The 21952-nt window shown below is 36.6% G+C and overlaps 1 protein-coding gene across 1 annotated transcript in view; it reads left to right on the top strand.

Moving 5' to 3' along the window:
- The window catches only part of ASXL3 (ASXL transcriptional regulator 3), an 82926-nt gene that overhangs the window by 41425 nt on the left and 19549 nt on the right, over positions 1–21952 (top strand). Inside the window, exon 7 of the mRNA XM_048940596.1 lies at positions 1177–1340. Coding sequence (XP_048796553.1) covers positions 1177–1340 — 164 coding nt within the window. The remainder of the gene's footprint in view (positions 1–1176; positions 1341–21952) is intronic.

Genomic DNA, 21952 nt, shown 5'->3' with positions numbered 1-21952 from the left:
TTTTAAGGGGCTTTGTCTATTAGTATTATCACAGAAATAAAAGCAAAGTTAGGCCAGATGGGACTTCCAGTAGTGACCCAAATTCATTAGTCACAAGGCAAAATCAGCTTGAACATCTGTCATTCCTGACAGATATTTCTCTGCATATTCTTAAAAGTTTTCCAGTGATGAAGACTGAAATGCCTTTCCTGAGATATCTTCATCAGAGGGTGGTTGGGCCCTGGAACAGGCTCTCCAGGGCAGTGGTCACAGCACTGAGCTTGCCAGAATTGAATAAGCACCTGGACAACATCCTCAGACATACGGTCTGATTTTAGGGTGAGGCTATGTGGAGCCAGGAGTAGGATCTGATAATTCTTATGGGTTCCTTCCAACTTAAGATATTCTACAGTTCTATAATAATCTAATGTCCTAGGTGGCTGAAAGCTTTGTATTACTTTGACAGTAATATTTCATACTGTGCAACACTTCCTTTGCTCTAGACTGTGGGCAGTAGGAAGACATTTATGCCTGTATTCAGTTTTTAATATATTTTCCCCTTCCTCCTGTGTAGTCTTTGTCTTATTTTTCCTCACGGACTCTGTTTTGTAGACTTCTGATAATTGTTGCGGTTGTCTTCTCTGTGTTGCTCATTTTTGATCATAGGTTCTAACAAAAATTCTGAGAAATACATGTTTTCAAACACGAAATTAACACTGTAGATATTCTCACCTCTGTGATAACTGTCTGTTCATACAGGTAGGTTTTAGCAAGTCTGTGGACTGAGTTAGGCAAACCATAGTGCACTGCAAATGCGGGGCACAGGCCCAAGAAAATCTCTCTATAATAATTGATTGGCATCAGCCTTTTGCTTGGAAATAGAATTATGTTGATGACAGGAAAATTATCTGCTTCTGCTGAGTTGAGTTGATCTCTTGATCTGAATGTAAGAATGTGTCTGTTGTGCTGTTGACTGGAACATGGATGCTATAAGATCTCGAGAAAGAAATACAGGAAATATGAAACAAGCTGTGAGCAAAAAAAAAGGCTGTTACCATCTGAGAGTACCATTTCTCTGGAGCTTTCTATATTAAACTGATGAAAACTAAAAGCATAAAAACAGGAATTGTTTTTATTCTCTTTCTTTATATGTGTTTGAAATTATTTCTTTGTTGTTGTTTTTTTTTTTCTCTCCAGGACATTTGAAATGGACCAAAGCTGAGGATATTGACATAGAAACACCGGGATCTATTCTAGTGAACACCAACCTGAGGGCTTTAATAAATAAACACACCTTTGCTTCTTTACCTCAGCACTTTCAACAGTACCTCCTGCTTTTGCTTCCAGAAGTAGACAGACAGGTAAGTGCAAACATGGAATATTTCTTTCTGTACTTATTGAGACTTTTTTTTTAATAGTGTTTTCATTTTCTGACTTGATTGACTAGGAATTGTTCTAGAGAAGACTAAGAAGAGTATTTCCATGCTTCTATTAGGTAAAACTGTTATATGTAAAATGAATGTAAAGTCTACCTCAACACTGACCAGCTTCTGCAGATCTTCTGAATTTGTCAGATTTCTTAATTAGCTTAATTAGCATTGCAAGTACAATGGCTTTACTTATAACTTTCTTACTAATAAAAATAAAATAAAAATATATATTTTTTTAAACCTGGAAGCTCTAGAACTGACGTGTAATTTACCTTCTTAATATATTTCTTACAGCTGAGATTTTGGCAAGAAAATCAAGAGAATGAATTTAATCATACTCACTATTTAAAAGTGACACATTTCCTTTTAGTCGGTGTTTCAGAAAATGTTCACATAATGTATACATTACAAATGTTATTTCAAAGGTCCAACACTACATCATTGAACACTATTGCTTCCCAAGATAATTCATCACAAAAAATCAGCAAATAAGAGTTGAGACATTTACAGTTGTCCTGTCTTTGTTCTTCTCACAGCATTCAGTGGAGTTGTACAGAATACCATGTTTTAACATGCATGTGGAAGGCCAAGGTCTTCATTCATCTCTTGAGGATTAATGAAAATGTTTGACCTCCAGTTGTGATAGTCTGAGGATTGTTACCCGCTGGAGAGTAAAGTAGCAATGATCTGTGCCGAGTTCTTACTTAGCAGAAGTCATAGTAGATAGAGAGTTGCATCTCAGAACGTGTTGTTTTCTATACCTAAAGAGCAGCATTCCAGATACGGACTGATTAAATCAAATGAACTGATGTGCTTTTCATTCCTGTGGTAAATGGCAAACACCAGTGCAAAGCTCAAGGATCAAGTGAGGGTGAGAGTGAATTCCAGTCAGGAAGTTCTGGTGAGAGCCTCTGATGTTAGTTGGTCTTACTGAGAATGGCAGGTTCTTTCAGTCTTCTTCCTTTATTTCTGCTTTCTAAATCAAATGGGACATCAGTCAAGAAAAAATGGAGTAAAACTATTTGACTTAACGGCCTGTCTCTGAGCATTCAATTTAGTTGTTTTGTGCTGTCCTTTTCTTGTGAGCGTTGCTACTTCTGCGGTTCTGGCTGATGGTTTTCCTTTCTGTGTGCTGCTCTACACTTGGTGGCTGTTCTCTTCCCCAGAAATTGCTGCATTTCTGTGTTGTCATGTGGATGTAGTATATGAAGTACTGTAACGAATGGTACCATGAGGATGTAATAGAGTTATGCTATTTGTGTATATATAGTGATCTGTGAAATGAATTACTAATGAAGTGCAGTCTCATTTAAGCTTTATTACTGTTCCACCCAGAAAAGTCCTATGATGAATGAGCCTTTGTCATTTCTGTCATAAACACTATTTTTCTGGGTGGTATAACTCCTCCTCCTCAAATCGTACTGAGCTGAAACTTGTCATGCATATGTCAGTTTGAATAAGCATTTCTTGAAACCATTTGTTAAGAGAGCTGAGGTTTCCTTTTCCTGTATGTGTAAGTGTTAATTATAAATAAATAATATCTCTCTTACACCCAGTTACTTTAATATGTTCAAAAAAAGTTTGGGGCCAAATTGGGAACTTCACAGGAAGTTTCTTCTGATTTTTTCTTTTGCTTCCAAGTTATTTGCAGAAGAGTCTTGGAAGCCCTTCATGGCTACATGAAGCAGGGAGCTTTGGGAAAGTTATGCCAGAATGGAAAGAGTGTAAGAACTACTGTACTGATGTTGGCTATCAGTTATTCACATTAAGAATTGATTTCAGTTTTTATATTACTTTAAATTTGATTTCAGTAGCAGTGAGTTCTGTGTATAATTCTTTCTATTCAAAATGCCTTTGAGAAAAATTCAGCATGTTGGCAGCAAGGTTTCACCAAAGATTTTATTTGCTTTCATTTGGGTTCTGAGTGAAATAATATGAGGACATTGTTCACAGAAGCAGCCATGAGCAGAGTTTTCTGATTACTGGGCTGTTCCAAAATTTTGCATTGTTAGATACTGGAAACATGTCTGCAGGTATTTAGATCTTTGTCAACCTAAATAGTCTCAAGAGCTCAAAAACCTTAAAATTCAGTGATTCAGGAGCCTGTTGGGGGATTCATTATGAGACCTAGATGGCTGAGTTGTCAATAATAAAGCATGTAAGTGTAGCAAAGTCTTTGCATAAAGGATTTCAATTATAATAAATCCCAGCAAATAATTTTTCTATTCAACTCTAATTTGAACAATCTGCAAGTGAAAAACAGTGAAATTTTCATCAGACAAATAGTTCTATTATTAATAAGTCAATATGATAATTTTATATAATAAACACCTTTCTGATCACCTCTCGGCAAACTTTGATCTTCAGAGTGGGAAGTTTATTTGCATCTAGATTGCTTTATTACATCAACAAGGTCTGTAAGTGCTTAACTAATTCTGGTCTTCCAGGATTTAACTCCCTATCCTTTATTTTCTCTGCTGGTAACACTGAGTTCTCCTGAGCTTCTTACAGTTAATACCTGTCCTACCCATTCACACAGGATGGGAATTTACTCCTGCAAAACAATCACCAGGGATCTCAAAGCCTCTTCCAATGTGTGTATTAATTTATAATGTCATAGCAGACCAAACTTATTCATAAAGAGCATTTAAGACAATAGGAGTTACCCTACCAAAATTTCTGTCTTGTCTTTAATTGTTTTATGAAACAAATTAGACATTCGCTAATTTTTCTTTTCTTAATCATTCTACAACTTACAGATTGTCAAGGCATTTATTTAAATGCAGATCTCTAAATTTAACTGTTCTTTGAGAAAAGCCTCATACGTTGAAGTGCTCAAGGACAAGTTGGATTGGGCTTTGAGAAACCTGGGCTAGTGGAAGGTGTTGAAGGCCCTGTCCAACCCAAACTATTCTATGGCTCTATGAAGGACTTAGGCTGTGTAATATTGCCCAAATGCATTTGAGTTATTTCAGGTTTATAGTAAGCCAATCCACTAAAAAGAAAAACAAAACTTACAAATCAAAATATGTTAAAATGGGTCAAAACATACTGTAATCTTCTTGTTTCCAAATCAGTGAACTTCTAAATAATGACTGTCTCCTGGGTCAGTGCCATTATAGCATCTTGTTGTGTCACGTTCAGCTCAAGTTCAGTGTTTCTCTCTTCACCTGCTGAATATAAGTTGATGCTGTCACTTCCAAGTTGATTATGTCACCTTTCAAAGGTTCCTTCTCACTTTGCATTGAAAAAATGGACATCAATGTCAACTAGTAATTTTCTTTGTCTTATTTAAAATAGTTAGAAGTAATTAAAGGGAAAGTTATATATAGAATTCCTTTTCAAAACCTCTTTGCTTTTGAATAGGTTGAATCAGCGTAATATCATTCAAACAACAATAACACTGTACCCCAAAATGCTGCTACTCCCAAGCACATCAGTGAGTTCTGCAGAGAAGAGGAATAAATACTGTAGAAAAATGCATTCACTTGCAGAAGACGGGAGAAATCTGGTACATCCTATTCAGACAACTGATGTTGTTTTTAGTCTTTATATTCAACAGAATCTAATGTATTTTTGCTGTGTATTAGATTAGAAGAGAGAAGTGAAGCTTTATTTTCACCATCTTTCTCTTTGCTTTCTTAACTTCATCAGTACATTAAGATGATATTTCCAGCATTTTCTTTCTGTTCAGAAATTAGTCCTTTGAGTATTTATTTCCTCCCAGCTTTGCTTTACATCTCTTCATGGAATTAAAAGGTAGTAGTAGCTCAGTTGCTACCATTTCATACATCAGCTGCCTTTTTCTTCTAATGCCACAACCTTTTAGCTGTCCTTTTCAATTCTCTATCATCAGAAAACTCACTAGCTTTCAAATATTTATTATTATGTTCCTGTACATGTCTGAGTTCTACAGTGAAATTGTTTTAGGGTTATAACAAAAGCACTCAGTTCAGAGGAGAATGTTGAGGGAGAGGGTGAAATGTTACTTACCTTCTGCACATTAGTGTATTTAAAAAGCTGTTAAATTGATACCCCTGTGTGTGTAGTAATTTAAGGTCATTTTCTGCCACATTTCTCTGTGACATTTTTTCTTTGGTTTTATTGGTTAATGTGGATAGTACCGTGTTATTGTAATCTGCTTTATTTGCACAACTTTGTAGGGTAGTTTTAATATAGCTCTCTTATGGACTCGATGGATGGAGAAACTTCAAAGCACACGCACTGCCTTTTCAGTAAGGTTCTAGGGCTCCAATTTCAGAGCTGTGCTAGAGAGCATCACTGTTCAGAAAGTTACTTCCCCAGCTGTTTCCTCTGTCCTTACGCTGCCTGTTAATTCATTTTCTTTTTTTATTTTTTTTCCCCGAACACAGCTGTATGGATAAGTCTGCACATTTCACATTCATATATTAACAACAAACTTTACACGAAATGAAGACTGAAGGATTTTAATTTAAAATCGCTGTTGGCTTTAGCTTGCAGGAATATTCTTTTAGCCTCCCTAGTGCAGCCCAGCAGGGCTCACTGTAATTGCAGTCTGATGTGGCTGTTCTGATGGAGGCTGTAATGGAATGCTTGCTCTCTTGTTTGCAGTCATCCTCTCAGGTCCTCCTCAGTATCAGCACTTCTACGTACCTAGAAGTTCACATTTTTGATTCTCACGTTTGTTTGTTTTTTTCTGTAGGTTTGGTCACCATATTTCAGAAGTGTAAACTGGAGCACTGTGGGTTTTTTTGCCATCCTGCATCCACGTTGTTGAAATTCTTTCATTTCTGCAAGCTCTTTTCACACTTGCAGAATTTCTCACCTTCACAAATACCTAGTGCAGCAGTGTCAGCAGTTACATTTGTCTGATACAGTGCTCAACTCAGAATAGCTACTTAGGGCCCAGCAGTGGTTCCATGCCAGCTGGAAGCTTAAGGTCCAGGAGGCGTGGCTTTCTCCGCAATATCTTTTTCCTCAGGTTCTTCTGGTTTGTGAGAGCCCCGGGCTCATGTTATTTCTCCATATTTGAACTAGTGAAGCTTTTGTTCCCCTCTCCTTCTCTCCAAGTTTTATATAGGTTTCAGTGCTAAAAAAGTGGATGTTTTGTGCAATTCCAGCTCTGTTTATATTTATAGAATAGTGGTACTTTAAAAAGAGAAAATAATTGACAAAACCACTCTCCTCCAGTGAGGGAGTATTTACACAAATCCCTTTTTTAAAAGACTGTGCTTGGAGCTTTATTATGAGAGTGTAACTAATATGTGGACATAAATGGTAACATATATAGACAGAAGGGACTAGCATGCTTCAAATTATGTGGCTATTAAGGGTGCATTGCATTAATGAAACATATACTGTTTCAACTGTTCTTTCCTTGCAAAATGCTAATAAAAGGTAAGAGTTGGTCTGTGGTGCCTCCAGCGTTGCCACTGTAGGGCTGCACTGGAGTTAATGCGGAGAACAGAATATGCCTCCTAGAGACTTACAGAAGAGTCGTAGATGGAGTGCACTGGAAAGGAGAGCAAACAGAAGTGATCCATCTGTGCTTCTGCTGCAGTCACTGTCCTTCTTTTTATCTTCACTTATTCTCTTCTCTCCCCTTTCCTTCTTCTCTTTGTTCTTCCCTCTCTCCCTTCCTCTCTCTCTCCCTTTCAGTATCTCTATTTACTATATTTTCCTTGCTTAAAGAAAAAGGGTAAAAGAGATTGCTTTTTTCCCAGTTAGTGAGAGTGTTTTTTGTCTGCAAACTGTTCCAATTCAGTTTTCTTTAGCTTGCTCTCTCTTGTTTAAAGAACAGAAAGTCTTTTTTTTTCCCCCCATTGGCAGACAATATTTTATTATGACTACAAAAGAAAAGGGGTAGGATGCACCATTTTCAGTTATAATACTCATCAGAACAACAGACTAATTTTAGATGTTTGCGTGTAGCATCCCCTCACCTCCTGTTTCTCTGAGCCAGAGGTGTATGTCGTTTATTTTTATCAAAAGCTTGATGAGTAGATACTGGCCTATATATTGCTTTTTCTGTACCTTCCCCAGCATATAAACATTATTAGATAATTTCATGATTTCTTACTTTCTCTAAAACTTGTTCTTGGAAAAAGTTGCATGTTTGCCTTGATCACAGCTTGCATATGTTTGGTTTTTTTACTTTTTTTCCACATTTACATATCTCTTCTACCTTTATAAATATTTGCAGTTTGTTACATGTTCTGACATGCTTGGGGTTGGTAACTGTATGAAGTATGTAATTTTAATGCATTTAGAAAGTACTATTGGCTATGTATTCTGATTTTCCTTATATTTTATTTATTTTTTACTTCATTTTGAAACTTTCCTTATCTTTTCATTTTCCCAGATTCATTATTCTCCTTAAATTTTTCATTTAATTTCTCGCATCTGAGCCCAACCAGATTGCATTGTATTGTCGTTTTTGACACTACAGTGTATTGGAATGAATATAGCTATCCCATTTGTCTTCTTGATCTAGACAAGGTCTAAATTAGCAAGTCACATTTCATTTTGAAAACATATGTTTGCAATTCTTCCAGTCTTACTTGACATATTTCCTGCTTTAGTGAAGATTGAAAATGTCTTTGTTTCTTTCTTTAAAAGACTCTTCTTCCTTCTCTCATCTTGTTGTCTGAAGCAATTATTCCTATGATAGTAGATGTTTTCTTGTTTCATCTTCAGGTATTTTACTTCTAAGTTTAGTCTAGTTGTTTTTTAAAGGACAGAAGTAATATTTAGAATTACTTTCACTATCTATCTTTGGAATCTGTCTTTGTATTTGCATTCCAGGACAAACTGTGCTATGCTGGTGGTCAGTTTGGAATTACAGAGTTTTACTTAGAAGAATTAATAATCACATAATGAGAGCTAAATAAAATTTAGCCTTATTCTGCGTCAGGGTATACTCTGCTTCTGAAAAGTGGGATGTGTGGAAAAGAGATTACACAGAGCAAACAGTAGCGCTTGAGTTGTATTGCATGAGAATTGCAATGAGTTGAGAGGCTTAGTATAAGCAAGTGTTTTCCCATATTACCTGTCTAAAATATGAAGCTGGCATGACTGAGTCTGTTGATCTGGGAGCAACTTGTAAGTCAGATCTATTGCTGTCTGCTGTATTCCTTTGTGTTGGATATATTTGTCTTATTGTATTTCTCAGCTTTTGTATTTTGTGGTCGGAACAGCAAAAGGACCATGATAATTGCATCTTCTCAAAAGTAGTTTTCGTATACTCCCATATCCCTACTTTAAACTCAAAATCTCTTCCATTGTTTTTGGCTTTAAGTACATGGAGATTGAAAGAATGATTTTTCTACGAAGTCATAGTGCTGTGAGCAAATGTGTGCATGTATTGTTGTGTTTGAGATGAGCCTCTAAGAGTTCCTTATCTTCAGGCAAAGAAACAGTTGCTATCTTTTTGTGTCTGCGTTTTTGGCAAGTCCTGATGTGTTTTTTTAATGTTCTGTATCTTCTAACTGTATTACTTCTTTCACATTTCTACCATCTGTGTCCTCAAGACCTGAAAACAGCATTTCGTCTTCAACTTGGTAATCGGTAACTTTTCTACTACTTATTCTCTCCCCCACTTTTTCTTTTCTTCTCATTGTCATTACGGTACTGTGCCTTTCTCTGCATGTGTTTTTCTCTCTTTTTTTAGATATATCAAACCATTTATGAAAGTTTGGTTCTCTTCAGGAAAAACAGACAGGGAAAACAAGAGGATTGGTTGCCCCCCTATGGAAAGGAGCAGTATATACGTAATGGAACTCTTTTATGGGATAGATTACAGTCTGATTGAGAGCTTGTGGAGCAGGATCAGAGGAGAGGCCAGTGGCATGGATGACAGTGATGGGAGTGGGAGTTTGTTAGACCAAGTGATATATCTCAACCCTGATAAGGCCACACCTAGAATACTATGTCCAGTTCTGGGCTCCTCAGGATAAAAGAGACATGTAGCTACTGGAAAATTCAAGTGCAAGGCCATTGAGATGACTGAGAGGCTGATAGAGCTGGGCCTGTTTAGCCTGGAGAAAGATAGGCTCAGGGGTATCTCATCAATGTGTGTAAATACCTGAAGGGAGAAGTTGACAGGACTGGAGACTGAAACACAGAAGGTAGAACTTGTTTAAGCTGAAGGTCACTGAGTGTAGAAATCTTGCCCCAACATCTTTGAAAGGTCATGGAGATAGCAAAGGTCCCCAGTGACTGGAGTATGAAAATGTTGCACCCATCTTCAAGGGAGGCCAAAGGAACCTGGGTGTCTTGATAGACGAGCAAGTTGTATATGAAACAGCAGTGCATCCTGGCAGTAATATGAGCTTGCAGTAACCTGAGCTGTATGAGCAGGAACCTGGCCAGCAGATCAGGACAAGTAATTATTGATAGCCCTTCTGTCTAAAAAGGCATTGACCTATAAAAGCAAGTCCAGTGGAGGGCTGCCAAGATGGTTAAAGGGCTAGAGCACAGGCAAGGTGCATTTGTTCACACAGAAAACCGCATTCTGCAGCTAGCTAATGGTAGACTGTAGAGAAGATAGAACTCGGAAGTACACAGTGATAGCATTAGCGGCAATGGACATAAGGTAGAAGTTGGGAAATTCTGATTGAACAACGTTTTCACAATTGGTTAAGTATTGGAAGAGGTTGTCCAGGGAGGCTGTGGGAGCATTCCTCTTAGAAACATTCCAACCTCATGTGGACAGTACCTAAGAAAGCTGCTAGAAGTGGAATGACTTGGAAAGCTAGATGACCTCTAAAGATCTCACCCAACTCACTTAATTCCATGCATGGTTTTATAGATGATAATACTGCTTATTTTTTTTTATCTCAGTTCTGTCAGAAAATTTTATTTAACTTGATGTGTATCATGATTTCTTCTTGAGAGATGGTTAGTCCTCATTTCTTTTTAATCTTCTGGATTCTTTGTTACATTATTTCCTGTTTTGTTTGTTTGTTTTTTACCAGGATGTAAAATTTTAAGTTTTGTCTGTGTATGAATGTTTGGATCTGGAAAACCAGAAGTACTATAAACAAAGCATATTAATTGCTCAGTATTGATCTAGCCCTTCAATTTCTTAGTTTTCTGCTTTTCCTTTGTTAGTAAATCTCATTTTATGCCTGGCTTCTGACTTTTTGAAGTCAGAGAACTTGAAGTGTATTATTATACTTTAATTGTACTGCCAGGTTCATACTTTGCTTCAGCTGTCTTCATCTTTTCTGTTGGGGCAGATACTCTGGGACCTAGTAATGTCACTGATGTTATCTTTACATAGTTCCTGTTTCTGTTCCAAACTGTTTTCATGTCAGTTCTGGGTGAAATATGAGTTATCTGTCTCATCTACTGATACTTCCTGAGGCTTCTTGAGGTCTTCATTTTTTTTCACCATTTTTCCTAATAGTACAAGGTTTAACAGAGGTAACCTGATATTCTCATTCCAAGGTGTTCTATAGTGAGGCATTATAAGGTAGACATTGAAATTTAATGGTGTTAGCAGGGCTTTGGTGTAGGAAAGCATACATCGTTTTCTACTGGAAATAATGATATATGTTTTTCAATTAATAGTTTCTAAATCAGATTTATAAAGGAGGTCACAATTATGTACAACTCAGCAGAATCATCTGTTAGGTCAACCTACATGGATACATGAAAGAAATATCTGTTATTTAGATATATAGTCATTTAAGTTATCATTTTGAATACTAAAAATGGCCAATTCAATTCTAAAGCTATGAAAAGAGAAGTATGCCAAAATTTACATGAACTGTACAAAAATTTTAAAATAAAATTATCTGATTTGAGCATTTTAGTATACAAGACTCAGATTAAATATGAAGAGAAACAAATTTAATAACAGTGAAGTGCTGTATTTTAAGAGTAAGCAACTGACCCACGGAGATGTTTTATGTATTAGAGGTTAGCATTGATTTTTGGGCAGATTTTATCAGATATAAATAGATGGCTGATGGATATATATGAGTAATGGGCACACTTACATCAAATGGGCTGAAATATTTATGTGAAATAAAAATTCCCTTTTTTAGTTATATGCCACCTAAGCTAAACAGATACAGCAATCTTTCTTCTGAATGTTTTCCTAGTAATTGACTATTATGGTGTCTTTTGCAAAGCTTCGTGATCTTTCCTTGTAATTATCAAGATCAGTTGAACCTCTAATTTTATCTCGTGTTGTTACCATATGGCACCACTCCCATACTGCTAACTGCAGAAAAATTTAGTGTCTTTACTTGAGTTGTGTAGCAGATACACTGTCATCAGAAATGCAGCCATTGTTTAACAGATCTTACAGATTTTCTGTGACAACTAAAGCTGCTTTTACCTTTTTCTTACTCAAGTGCATTCACACTCATTCTTTATTACAGACTTGCCAACTGCTATAGCATCTATTCAGTTTGGTTCCATTAATCACAGTCTCTTTGAATGGTGTTTGTTGTTTAAGTAGAAAAATGACTTTTAAATAGGTAATGGCATACTGGAACACTCAGCAGTATTCTATAGAAAATGGAGGAACTCTCTCAATGATTTCCATGCTAAAAATATGTGTAAGTTCACTTAAAAGTATTTTTCAGATGTGTTAAAGTTCAGTTCTGTAGCTGCCAACTATTATTTCACAGGGAAAGCTTTAGCTTTCTTCTTTACATAGCTGGATACTAGCTCATTAGCTAAAGTACTGAACAAGCAAATCGTATTTTATTATTACATAGAATAAATGCAACTTTTCTAGAAAACATTGCTACATACAAAGCATATGGGTGTATAGTATTATTCTGGAGACCTATAAAGAATGTAGATCACTTCAAAATTAATGCCTCCTATTTATTTCCATGAAAAATGCTACAGATACAGAAAACATGATAACAGTCTTTGTTAGTATTTTGTAGCTAGAATTGGGTCTGTTTTTCAATATAGTCACCAGCATTAGCTATGCATTTTCACTAGAGATAAACAAGAGAACCTGTGTGACATGCTCATACCAATCTGCATGGCTGTTGGGAACATTGGTTGTCTTTCACACAACTGTTGCCATTACTGAAACACACCACCCCGTGCTTCACTGTGCTCACATCCACTGTTTGGTCTCCATAAATGTGTAGCAAGCTTCAGTGAATGTCAGTGAGTGCGGTTTTCTCAATTTTCTCCTCATGGAGGAATTCAGTTAGACACCTTTGCTTCATAAGCATTTCCATGTCAGATACCATTCTGTCAGACTGCCCCTCTGCTTCCATTTGTCTCACAGCAGCAAAAGATAATGGAATATTGAGAGGAAGGTTCAGCCTCTACTGCCAGACCACCGACATCCATCCATCTCTGACTTCATGAGCAAATGTAATAAAATATGAGGCATTACTTCTGCAGTAGCATTTTTATTTCCCAATGATATTTTCTGGCTTAATGAGAACTCTTTTCTACAGGGATAACTAACTTGGCCTCAAGAATAGAAAGTGTTTAACCTGGTTTCTAATATGTGTCAGCTATCAACTGCTAGCAAAGGAGTTGTTGATGGATTGAGTAAAGCTCCTAGCTATCATGAAGCATGAATGTGAGTGACTGATAGAAGGTTTTATGTTTGAGAAAGACAAGTGTAGCTATAGTGTGCAAGACAAGCAGAGCCAGAAAACAGTGCCAGGAAGGTACAATGCTACATGCTGTGAGATCTGCTTGAGATGCTTAGGAATTAAGTACAGTCTAAGTCTTTAAATACTATGGAGGCAAAGTTAAGCTATTATCTTATGAAATCCTGGTGTTCCTGAAAGTCATTCTGTTTAAATGACTCATTTACGAATCATTCACTGTGATCAGTAACTAGACCGCGGTGACTTGGTTGGAAGGGCATGAAGAGGCTAGAGGTCTTGAAGGCAGTGCAAGGATTGATTTACGCACCCTCATTTAACAAAGCAAGTTGATAATTGCTCAGAAGAGATATGCATGCAAGAGAGCTTTTGGTTTCCTTTTTAGTTCTGATGTAATAGGTGACAATTTTACCACCTTTTAGCTTTGTAAACTAGAACACTGTTGCTAATTTATTTTTTAAATTCTTTAGCATCTTTGATATCTTAGAACAGCAAATATGCATATAAAGCAAAATTCCATTTTCTCTATGCCAAGGAAGAATCATCAATGTCTATTTTTCTTGATAGATATTGCCTGAAAGATTTTTGGGCTGTCCAATGATGGAGAACTCACAGCCTTTCCAAATAAAAGTCTAATGCTTCACTAGCTTTACTAATAGAAAGTTTTCTCCTCTGTCTAATCTGAATCTTTAGAATTCTAACCCTGTTACTTTTTGTTGCAATAGCCTTCAAACAGTGCCCTATCTTCCTGTTTTCCTTTCTTGAGATGCAGTCTTTATTAATGCATTCTTTATTGCTTGAGGACCTTCAGCTTCTGGTTGGCCTCATTTCTCTACTCTGGAGTTTATATCAGTTTTGAATTGCAAGAGTCAAAATTGAATGTTTTACCCCAGGTCAGATGGTAAGTAACATCAAATGGAGGATAACTGATTTCCATATTTACACAGTACTCTTGTTCATAACTTCCAGTGTGGTGCTCACCTTCTTTGCAACTGTATAGGAAGGTTGAGTTATATTCAGTTCATGATCAGCCTGTGTGTTCCTAAGCTACAGATCCTTTTCTACAAAAGCATGGCATAGCCATTTAGTTTCTCCAATTTGGTTTTTCTTTGCTTAAGTATTTCTACAATAATGAGGATCTTTGCATTTACTGCTATTGTAATACCCTTCTTATCCCCACTGCTTTCACTGTAATTCTAAAATCTGTCAAGATAATTCTGAATTTCAGTGTACTCTCACTCCCTCTCAGATTTACATCATTAGCATATTTCTACCATTTTTCAATCATATCCCTGCAATAAACCTTTCTTGTTGGTAATAAGTAAATTGTAGTTAACTAAGAAAAGTTTTCTGAGTAGTTCTGGAGCCACTTAATGGCAACTTACATATCCTAAATTCCTTAAGAAAATGTCATGTGACGCATCATTGTTAAAATCAAGATACACAGCTTGTGCTATTTCTCTTCTATCGTGGGGCCTTTTATGCTGTCAGAAAGAAAAGTGATTGACTTGACATGATCAGTTGTTGACAAATCTGTGTTGGCTGTTGCTCAACTCGTATTAACATCCAGACAGCTTTTTATAGTCTGATATCTTGTGCTTTAAAGATTGCACATACTCTCCAGATCTTGCAAAGAGAGGGAGTAAGCAAGGTACTTAGACATAAAATTTTTGTACTGATTTAGATGAGTTGTATGTATCATAGAATCATAGAATACTTAGAGTTGGAAGGGACCCTTAGAATTCATTTAGTCCAATTTCCCTGCAATGAACAGGGGCAAATACAGCTTGATCACATTGCCCTGAGCCTGATCCACCTTGCCTCCTGGCATCTACCACCTCTATGGGCAACCCGTTCCACTACCTCACTACCTTCACTGTAAAAGACTTATTCTTTATGTCTAATCTAAATCTCCCCTCTTTAAGCTTGAAACCATTTCCCCTTGTTCTATCACAACAGACCCTGCTAAAGAGTCAGTCCAATTCTTTCCTAGCACCCCTTTAGATACTGAAAGGCTGCTATAAGGTCGCTTCGGAGCCTTCTCTTCTCCAGGCTGAACAGCCCCAGCTCTCTCAGCTTGTCCTCATAGGAGAGATGTTCCATTTCTTTGATCACTTTTGGGGCCCTCCTCTGAATGTGCTCCAACAAGTCCATGTCTCTCCTGTACTAAGAATTCCACATCTGGTTGCAGTACTCCAGGTGAAGTCTCACCAACACAGAGCAGAGGGGCAGGATCACCTCCCTTGCCCTGCTGGCCACACTTATTTCGATGCAGGCCAGGATGCGGTTGGCTTTCTGGGCTGTGAGGGCACACTGCTGGGTCACATCCAGTTCTCCATGCAGCGGTACCCCCAGGTCTTTTTTGTTTTTTTGCAGGGCTGTGCTCAATCCTTTCGTCCCCCAACTTGTATCAGTAGGGGATGCTGTCTCGACCCAGGCACAAGACCTTCCATTTGGATTTGTCAAACCTCATGAGGTTCTCTTTGGTCCACTGCCTGTCTAGGTCCCTCTAGATGACATCCAGTCCTTCTGGTGTGTTGACCACACACCTTAGTTTGGTCTCATCAGCAAACCAGCCAAGGGTGCACTTTACCATAGATTATTAGATGTAATCTAGTACCAAGAAGCTTCTTCGAAAGAGTGTAGGTCCCCTGTAGATTCTGTGTCATATTCACCCAGAATAAATCCATAAGAATGTTTTAGGACACCCTAAGACATTTCAAAAAAGAGTGAGATATCTCTGTATTGGCCACAGAGATGTCCTGAAGCTGGATTGGTCTGTAAGCCAATAGCTATGCTTATCACTTGTTTTATACTCAGGCGATACCCGTGTGCTGTATATGTACAGCTAAATTACATGTTTCTACAATTATCACAGACCCTCTTCAGCGTTCCATGGATCCTGAAATCTATCTTTTAACATTTCTGATGTAGATTCACAACAAGGCATTTAGGAGGCTGGTCCACCAAGTCAATCAAATTTGAATACAATTAAGTATTCAGCTCCTTGCTTATTCAAGGCTGAGATGTTACCGTTCTGCTGATGGTATTTATTCTTTTAAGCATCTGGTATAAAGATGAGTGCAAAGAAGGTGTTATGAGCATTAGCTATATTCATGTATCCCTCTAGTTTTTGCACTGTGTTGCATGGTGGACTAACATTTTTTCATCATGTTCTTGCTACTAATGTACTTACAGAATTATTTCTTTCAGAGATTGATGTGTTTGTTCCAACTGCATCTCATTTGGCCCTTTATAACATATTCTACTGTGGTATTCTTGGACCTTATTTTCATTCCTTGCATGCTGTAAGATCAGTAGTGGGTTCTTCACTAATACAGTGTGGTCTGATTGTACAGTCCCCATTATTCCTTTTCAGGATCATTTGCATTTGGTCACTATTGTTTATTTAAAAAACTGTGAGGTTTCTCTAACTCCCTTTTTTGCTTGCACAGAGTTCTTGAGGGATTCTCCCAAGTAATTCTGCATTATTGAAAGTATGCCTAATTGGAACACACTTTTTAACTCTACTGTCATTAGTATTTTCCCTTTTTTTCCCAAACAAACTGTAGTGTTTTATATTACTATGAGTCATATGAATTACCAGATTTTCATTTTGCCCATCAAGTCAAGATGTTGACTGTCAAGTAAATCTTCTTCCAAGTCCTCCTACATACCATTTGTAATTCTTGCAGTAGTGTTCAACTGTTAGAGGCTGAGCTGAATGTACCACTGTTATCATATTAGTTCCTTCTTTAACCTCCTATAAATAAGCTTAATTTTCACAGTGATTCACAGTGCGGTGTTTTATATCTAATAGTTGATGTTTTTCTTTCAGTTTTTTTTTTTCTTTTCCCAGTCTTCCACATTGATTTAGTTTGAAGTGCATCTCACAAGTAGGCTTGAATAGTCATTCTTGCTCATATAATTGGGTGACATATATATAAATACTGCAGTAAGATATGGAGGAATTATCCAGTATGTCTTTACAGCATGTTTCTTTTCTCTGTAAGGGCTGTTTTCTGTCTTTGCTTACCTATTGCCATATATCTAAACATTCTTGGATATCACCTCATGGGTGAAGGTGCCAAAGCCATTCTGTCCATAACACCTATTCTACCATTTCCAGTATGTATCTGTCACTGCTGATAAAAGTATCAGTAGATCTATAGACTCCATGATGAGTCTTACAGTCTCCGTGTCACTTGTGACCCACTCACCGTCATTTCTGGCTGTATTCTTAGATCAAAGGTAGATGGACAACAAAGTTTAATAATCAGTGAAATGGGTAGATTTCATTACTGAAGATCATCAGAATGTCATTGTTATCCTCACTCCCCTTCATTCCCTCCTCAGAATCTGTTTTTCAGGTGGTGAATCTCTTGGACACTGGGAGCACTGGCTTTTCTTTCTCTGGTCTTGGGACTGGTTTATCTTTTTTACCAGAAGAGGTGACAATACCCTTCTCTGCATTTGAAGGTCATACTAAGGTGTCATTAGGATGTGTGGCATGAATTACTCACCCAGTTTACACTAGTTTGCATTCAGAGGACCTCCATTTGGTAAAAGTTTGTGCATATTGACACTGTTCTTGCAATCTGTTCTGAAAATTCCAATTACTTTTTAGCAGATTTGACAGTAATTTGTTTTATCATTTTGGGATTCTGTGGAAAAACTGAGTATCTTGTACACTACAAATATTTCTGCTGATGTTGTCTTTCAGTGTAGGTTACAGGGAGGAGAGTGGTCTTTTGTGTTGTCTAGCATAGGTAGCAAATACAGAGCAGAAATGTTATGGGCAGTAGCTGTTGGTAGAAAAATTACCCAGTTCCTTGATGTGTTTTATTTTTAATGCTTTGTAATGCAAACAGATGTTGAGTTTTAGCAGATATATTTATTAGTTGGGTGATTTTTTGTTAGCTTTCAATAAAAAAGAGGAACATATTAAAGCCATTATGAATTCTGCATAGAAATATTAGTTTTAAGACACAATTTTACCATTGTGCTTAATCAGAATTTAAATTTCAACAGAATAAAACATAAATTTTTCAAGAAATGTTTGTTGTTCCAAGTCATTAACACAATGTCTCTGTTGGACAACATTTTTAACATAACATAAAACTTAATAGTGTATTTTAGAACTGCTCTTGGCATATTTCTGTAAATTCTAATTTAGACCTAGTGCTTAATTGTGCTGTCTGCTTGTCAGAGTATAGAGAAGTAAATACAACCTTTTGCTTCAAAAATTTTAGCTTTCACTTAATTTTTTTGAGTGAGGTGAAAATATATTCTCAATGAGAGAAGAATTCAACAGAGGCTATGTTAATTAATCCTGTAGGAAGAATACCTCTTGGTCTTTCCATGTTTAACAGAGCAGAAAAAAAATGTTGGCCTCATTTCACACAACCAATTGAGGAAAGAACCAGACCATCTATGTTAGTATCTTTGTTTCTTGTTGACAAGCATTTAATTCCTTGGTGTTTTGCTTTTTTTTAGTAACTAGATTTACAGTTGTTAGTTCTGTGACTGCTCAAACTTGTCCATTTTTGGTTGCAGATTTTTAATTTCTTTTTTCCCTTAGAATTTTTTAAATGAACCAAAAATAGCTAAAGGATTAACTTAGTTTAGTTGGTGGTTGGTTTTTTTTCTTCATTTGGTAATGGATCTAGCTTCCTTAAAATAATTTGAAAATTTCTGTCTCATTCATTTTAGTTCTTAAAGCCGTTGAGTTCCTTTAGATTTTTTTGTTGTCATCCCTTTTCCTTGATCTTTAACTGAGTGCATTCTTCCTATTCCATTCTCAGCACAGGATTTCTTTGATTTCAAATTTCTGAGCACATCACTGAGGCCAGTCAACTCCTTATTTCCTGCTTTTTTTTTTTTTTTCAAGAAGAAATTTTGTCTGCTTTGCATTAATTTGTTAACTTATGTGTTGATTTAAGGGGACTCCAAATCCTGGTGGATTTGCAAGTTTAGCCCTTTAATGTTTGACTAGAATTCTCAATCTCTCCTTTTTGAATTTATTTGGTATCTTTTTGCCCTAAATAATGTGTACCAAGCCTATGTAATTATGTTGCTTTCAACATTCCTCCATTGCATTTTAACCTGAAATGATTATTTCATATTGTGCTATAGTAGACCACTGGAAGCTTCTCCTCTAATTAATTAATGCTTTTCCATCTTCTGGATCATTACATGATACGTGATTTTCTGTCTAGGTTTTGGCTGTTCCAGCTACTTCAGTCTTCCATGAGGTCTGTGGGGCTCTGAACACAGATCTCAGTAAAGCTCTTCCACAGCCAGTTCATCAAAGCAATGACAATCATGAGGTCAGCAGCCACTTCTCTTTAAGTTTGTTCATTATCTTTTTTTAATCTATTGATCCTTGACATCATATTTTCAGTGCAGCCTGCATCTTTTTTTCAGGTGCAGTTCCCATATGATCTGTTGTTCTATATTTGCTAGTTAACTGTATGGGTATTTGCTCATAGGTGAGACACTGCAGTCTTACTCTCACATTTCTGCTATTATTTTTTCCCTATAGTTCTGTTTCTGTTTTCTTCCATAAGTACTTATTCGTCATTACTTTTTCTTACATTACAGGAACTAACAACATTTTACCTGTGACCCTGCCAACATTTTATTTCAGTTCTGAAGTTCCAGCCTGTCTTTTTCTGTTACGTGGTCTAATTAACCTTTCTAATATTTATCTTGGAGTTTGCATTGTCTTTTTCACACCTTGTAGGATGCTGTCAGAAATTTAGCACTTTTTGCAATTGTATTAGCTAATATACTGAAATATACAGTATCTCTTTCTATAAACCTTGCTTCTCTCACACCCTTAACGAAAACACAGGTACAATGAAGCTGTTCTTATAATAATGCTGTTCTTCTTATATTCATATGGTATTCTAATTTTGCAATCTTCATAATGCTCTTGATTTATGCAGCCTAGTGAAATAGCTTAATGATATTTGGCTTCATTTCATACAATCTAAAAGTGAATTGCTGCTAAAAATCACTATTCTCCATCCACCTTTTGCAGTCCATTCCATCCTTGCGTGAGATCTAATGATTATGTGACCTTAGGATAAGTTGCATCATCTTGCTGGTTTAGCAGAAAATTATTATATGTGAATTATTACTTTCCTATGCGATTTGTTGTTCTGACTCATAATATGAATGCACAGTTTGCCACTAGCTGTGCAGTGGGGTTTCAGGGAGACCAGAGGTAACCTGCAGTTATACAAAGTTAAATAAAGAAATGTGCCTGTATTACCCTTCCGTGAAAAACTGTCAGAATTTGGGATGAAAATTTGAGTTTATTGAAGTTTGGAGTAGAATCTACACTGACATGAGTGGATGTCAGTATTTCATCTCCTTTAATGTTGAAATTGAGGTAGCTTGAGCATCTCTCTTTAGGAAGCAAAAAATTGTTTAGTAACTTTTGATTCTTTTCTTTATAATATCTCATCTTACCTTTTTAGGAAATTGTGTAAATGCTGATTTTGACCAACTTCTGATGTATTTGTTCAATTGCAGGAGACAGCAGTATCAAAAAATCTCAGTTTAATTTATTAATTCTTTTAGAAAACATTTAAGTGTTTCCTATAAAAGGATTGGTTGTGTAGAAAGAAAATGACGTGTCATACCAATCTGCTGATAAGTGCATTTTCTTCTTGTCCTTTCTCTGTTATCACACAGATTTTATTTTCCTGATGCTTTTGCTGCACATTTCAGCATTTTCTTTCCAGTTTTTCTCCATTTTTATCTTTAGTCATAGCCTTCTGTAATTAATGCAGTCCACAACCCACACTGTGTGAAGCACAGAGGCATTATTTATCCACCTTAATTGATGTCCTATGACTTGTTGGCAAAACAATGGCATATAGGGAGCCTGCTTTGGCAGGGAGGTTGGACTCGATAGTCTCTCGAGATCCCTTCCAACCCCTACAATTCTGTGATTTTTGTGATACAGCAGGAGATCACGGTCAGCAGCTCTGTAGGTGTGTATCCTGCTGAGGGGCACATACACATACGGTTTTCTGTCTGTAATCAAATGGCTTTTGCGTTGCCTCTTTCTATTTTTACTTCTACACATCTTTCTGTTTTACTCATATGAGGCTATTATGGGACAGTATGTGAGCTAGGCAATGAGAAAATTCTACCAATTCTTTATCCACCAAATATTCCAGCCTTCGTACCCATATCTCTCCAATTTAGAGATTAAGATACAGTATAGGACCACATTAAAGTCCTTTCAAAAGTCCAGGTAAGTGACATCACTTGCTCTGCCTTTGTCCACTCATGCTGTCACTTGATTGTGGAAGACCACCAGATCGGTCAGGCATGATCTGCCCTTAGTGGAGCCATGCTGCCTGTCTCAGATAACATTATCAAAGGTTGTTCTGAAAACAAGGCCAACGTTATCTGGGAAAGGTAATGGTCAGTGAGAGAAACATGCCTAAATATCCTGAAGTGTTTCTGGCACATTTGCTTCTTTCTGCTTCTGGTTTGGAACAAGTGCTATGAGTTAGGGGAATATTACATATCTAAAATACGCAATAATATGCTGTTAATTTGGTGTTTTTCAGTACTATATTACAAATGGTGTTTTCAATTATTTACCTCAAATGTATGAATTTGTATTTATAGTCTGCCTATTATCCTAGAGATGAGACCCACCACTAATCTGTTCTATTTACTTACTTTCATCTGTTATTAGAATTCCTTCAATTACTTACTAGAATTCCTTCAGAAGTCATATATATCTGCAGAAACTGAAAACAAGCATCAAGTTGTATGATAAAGATCGATATTTGTATTGCTTTTTAACATTATTCCAGAAATGTTACAATTGATACCTTCAATGGTTTTATATCAATGAATGTGATGTAAGAAGTAAAATAACTACAATGTTCCACCGTTTTGATGCTTGTAAAATTAGGTGTATAGCTGTTC

Source organism: Lagopus muta, chromosome 3, assembly GCF_023343835.1.
Source record: "Lagopus muta isolate bLagMut1 chromosome 3, bLagMut1 primary, whole genome shotgun sequence".
Taxonomy (NCBI): Eukaryota; Metazoa; Chordata; class Aves; order Galliformes; family Phasianidae; genus Lagopus; species Lagopus muta.
This window is presented reverse-complemented; position numbering and strand designations above follow the sequence as displayed.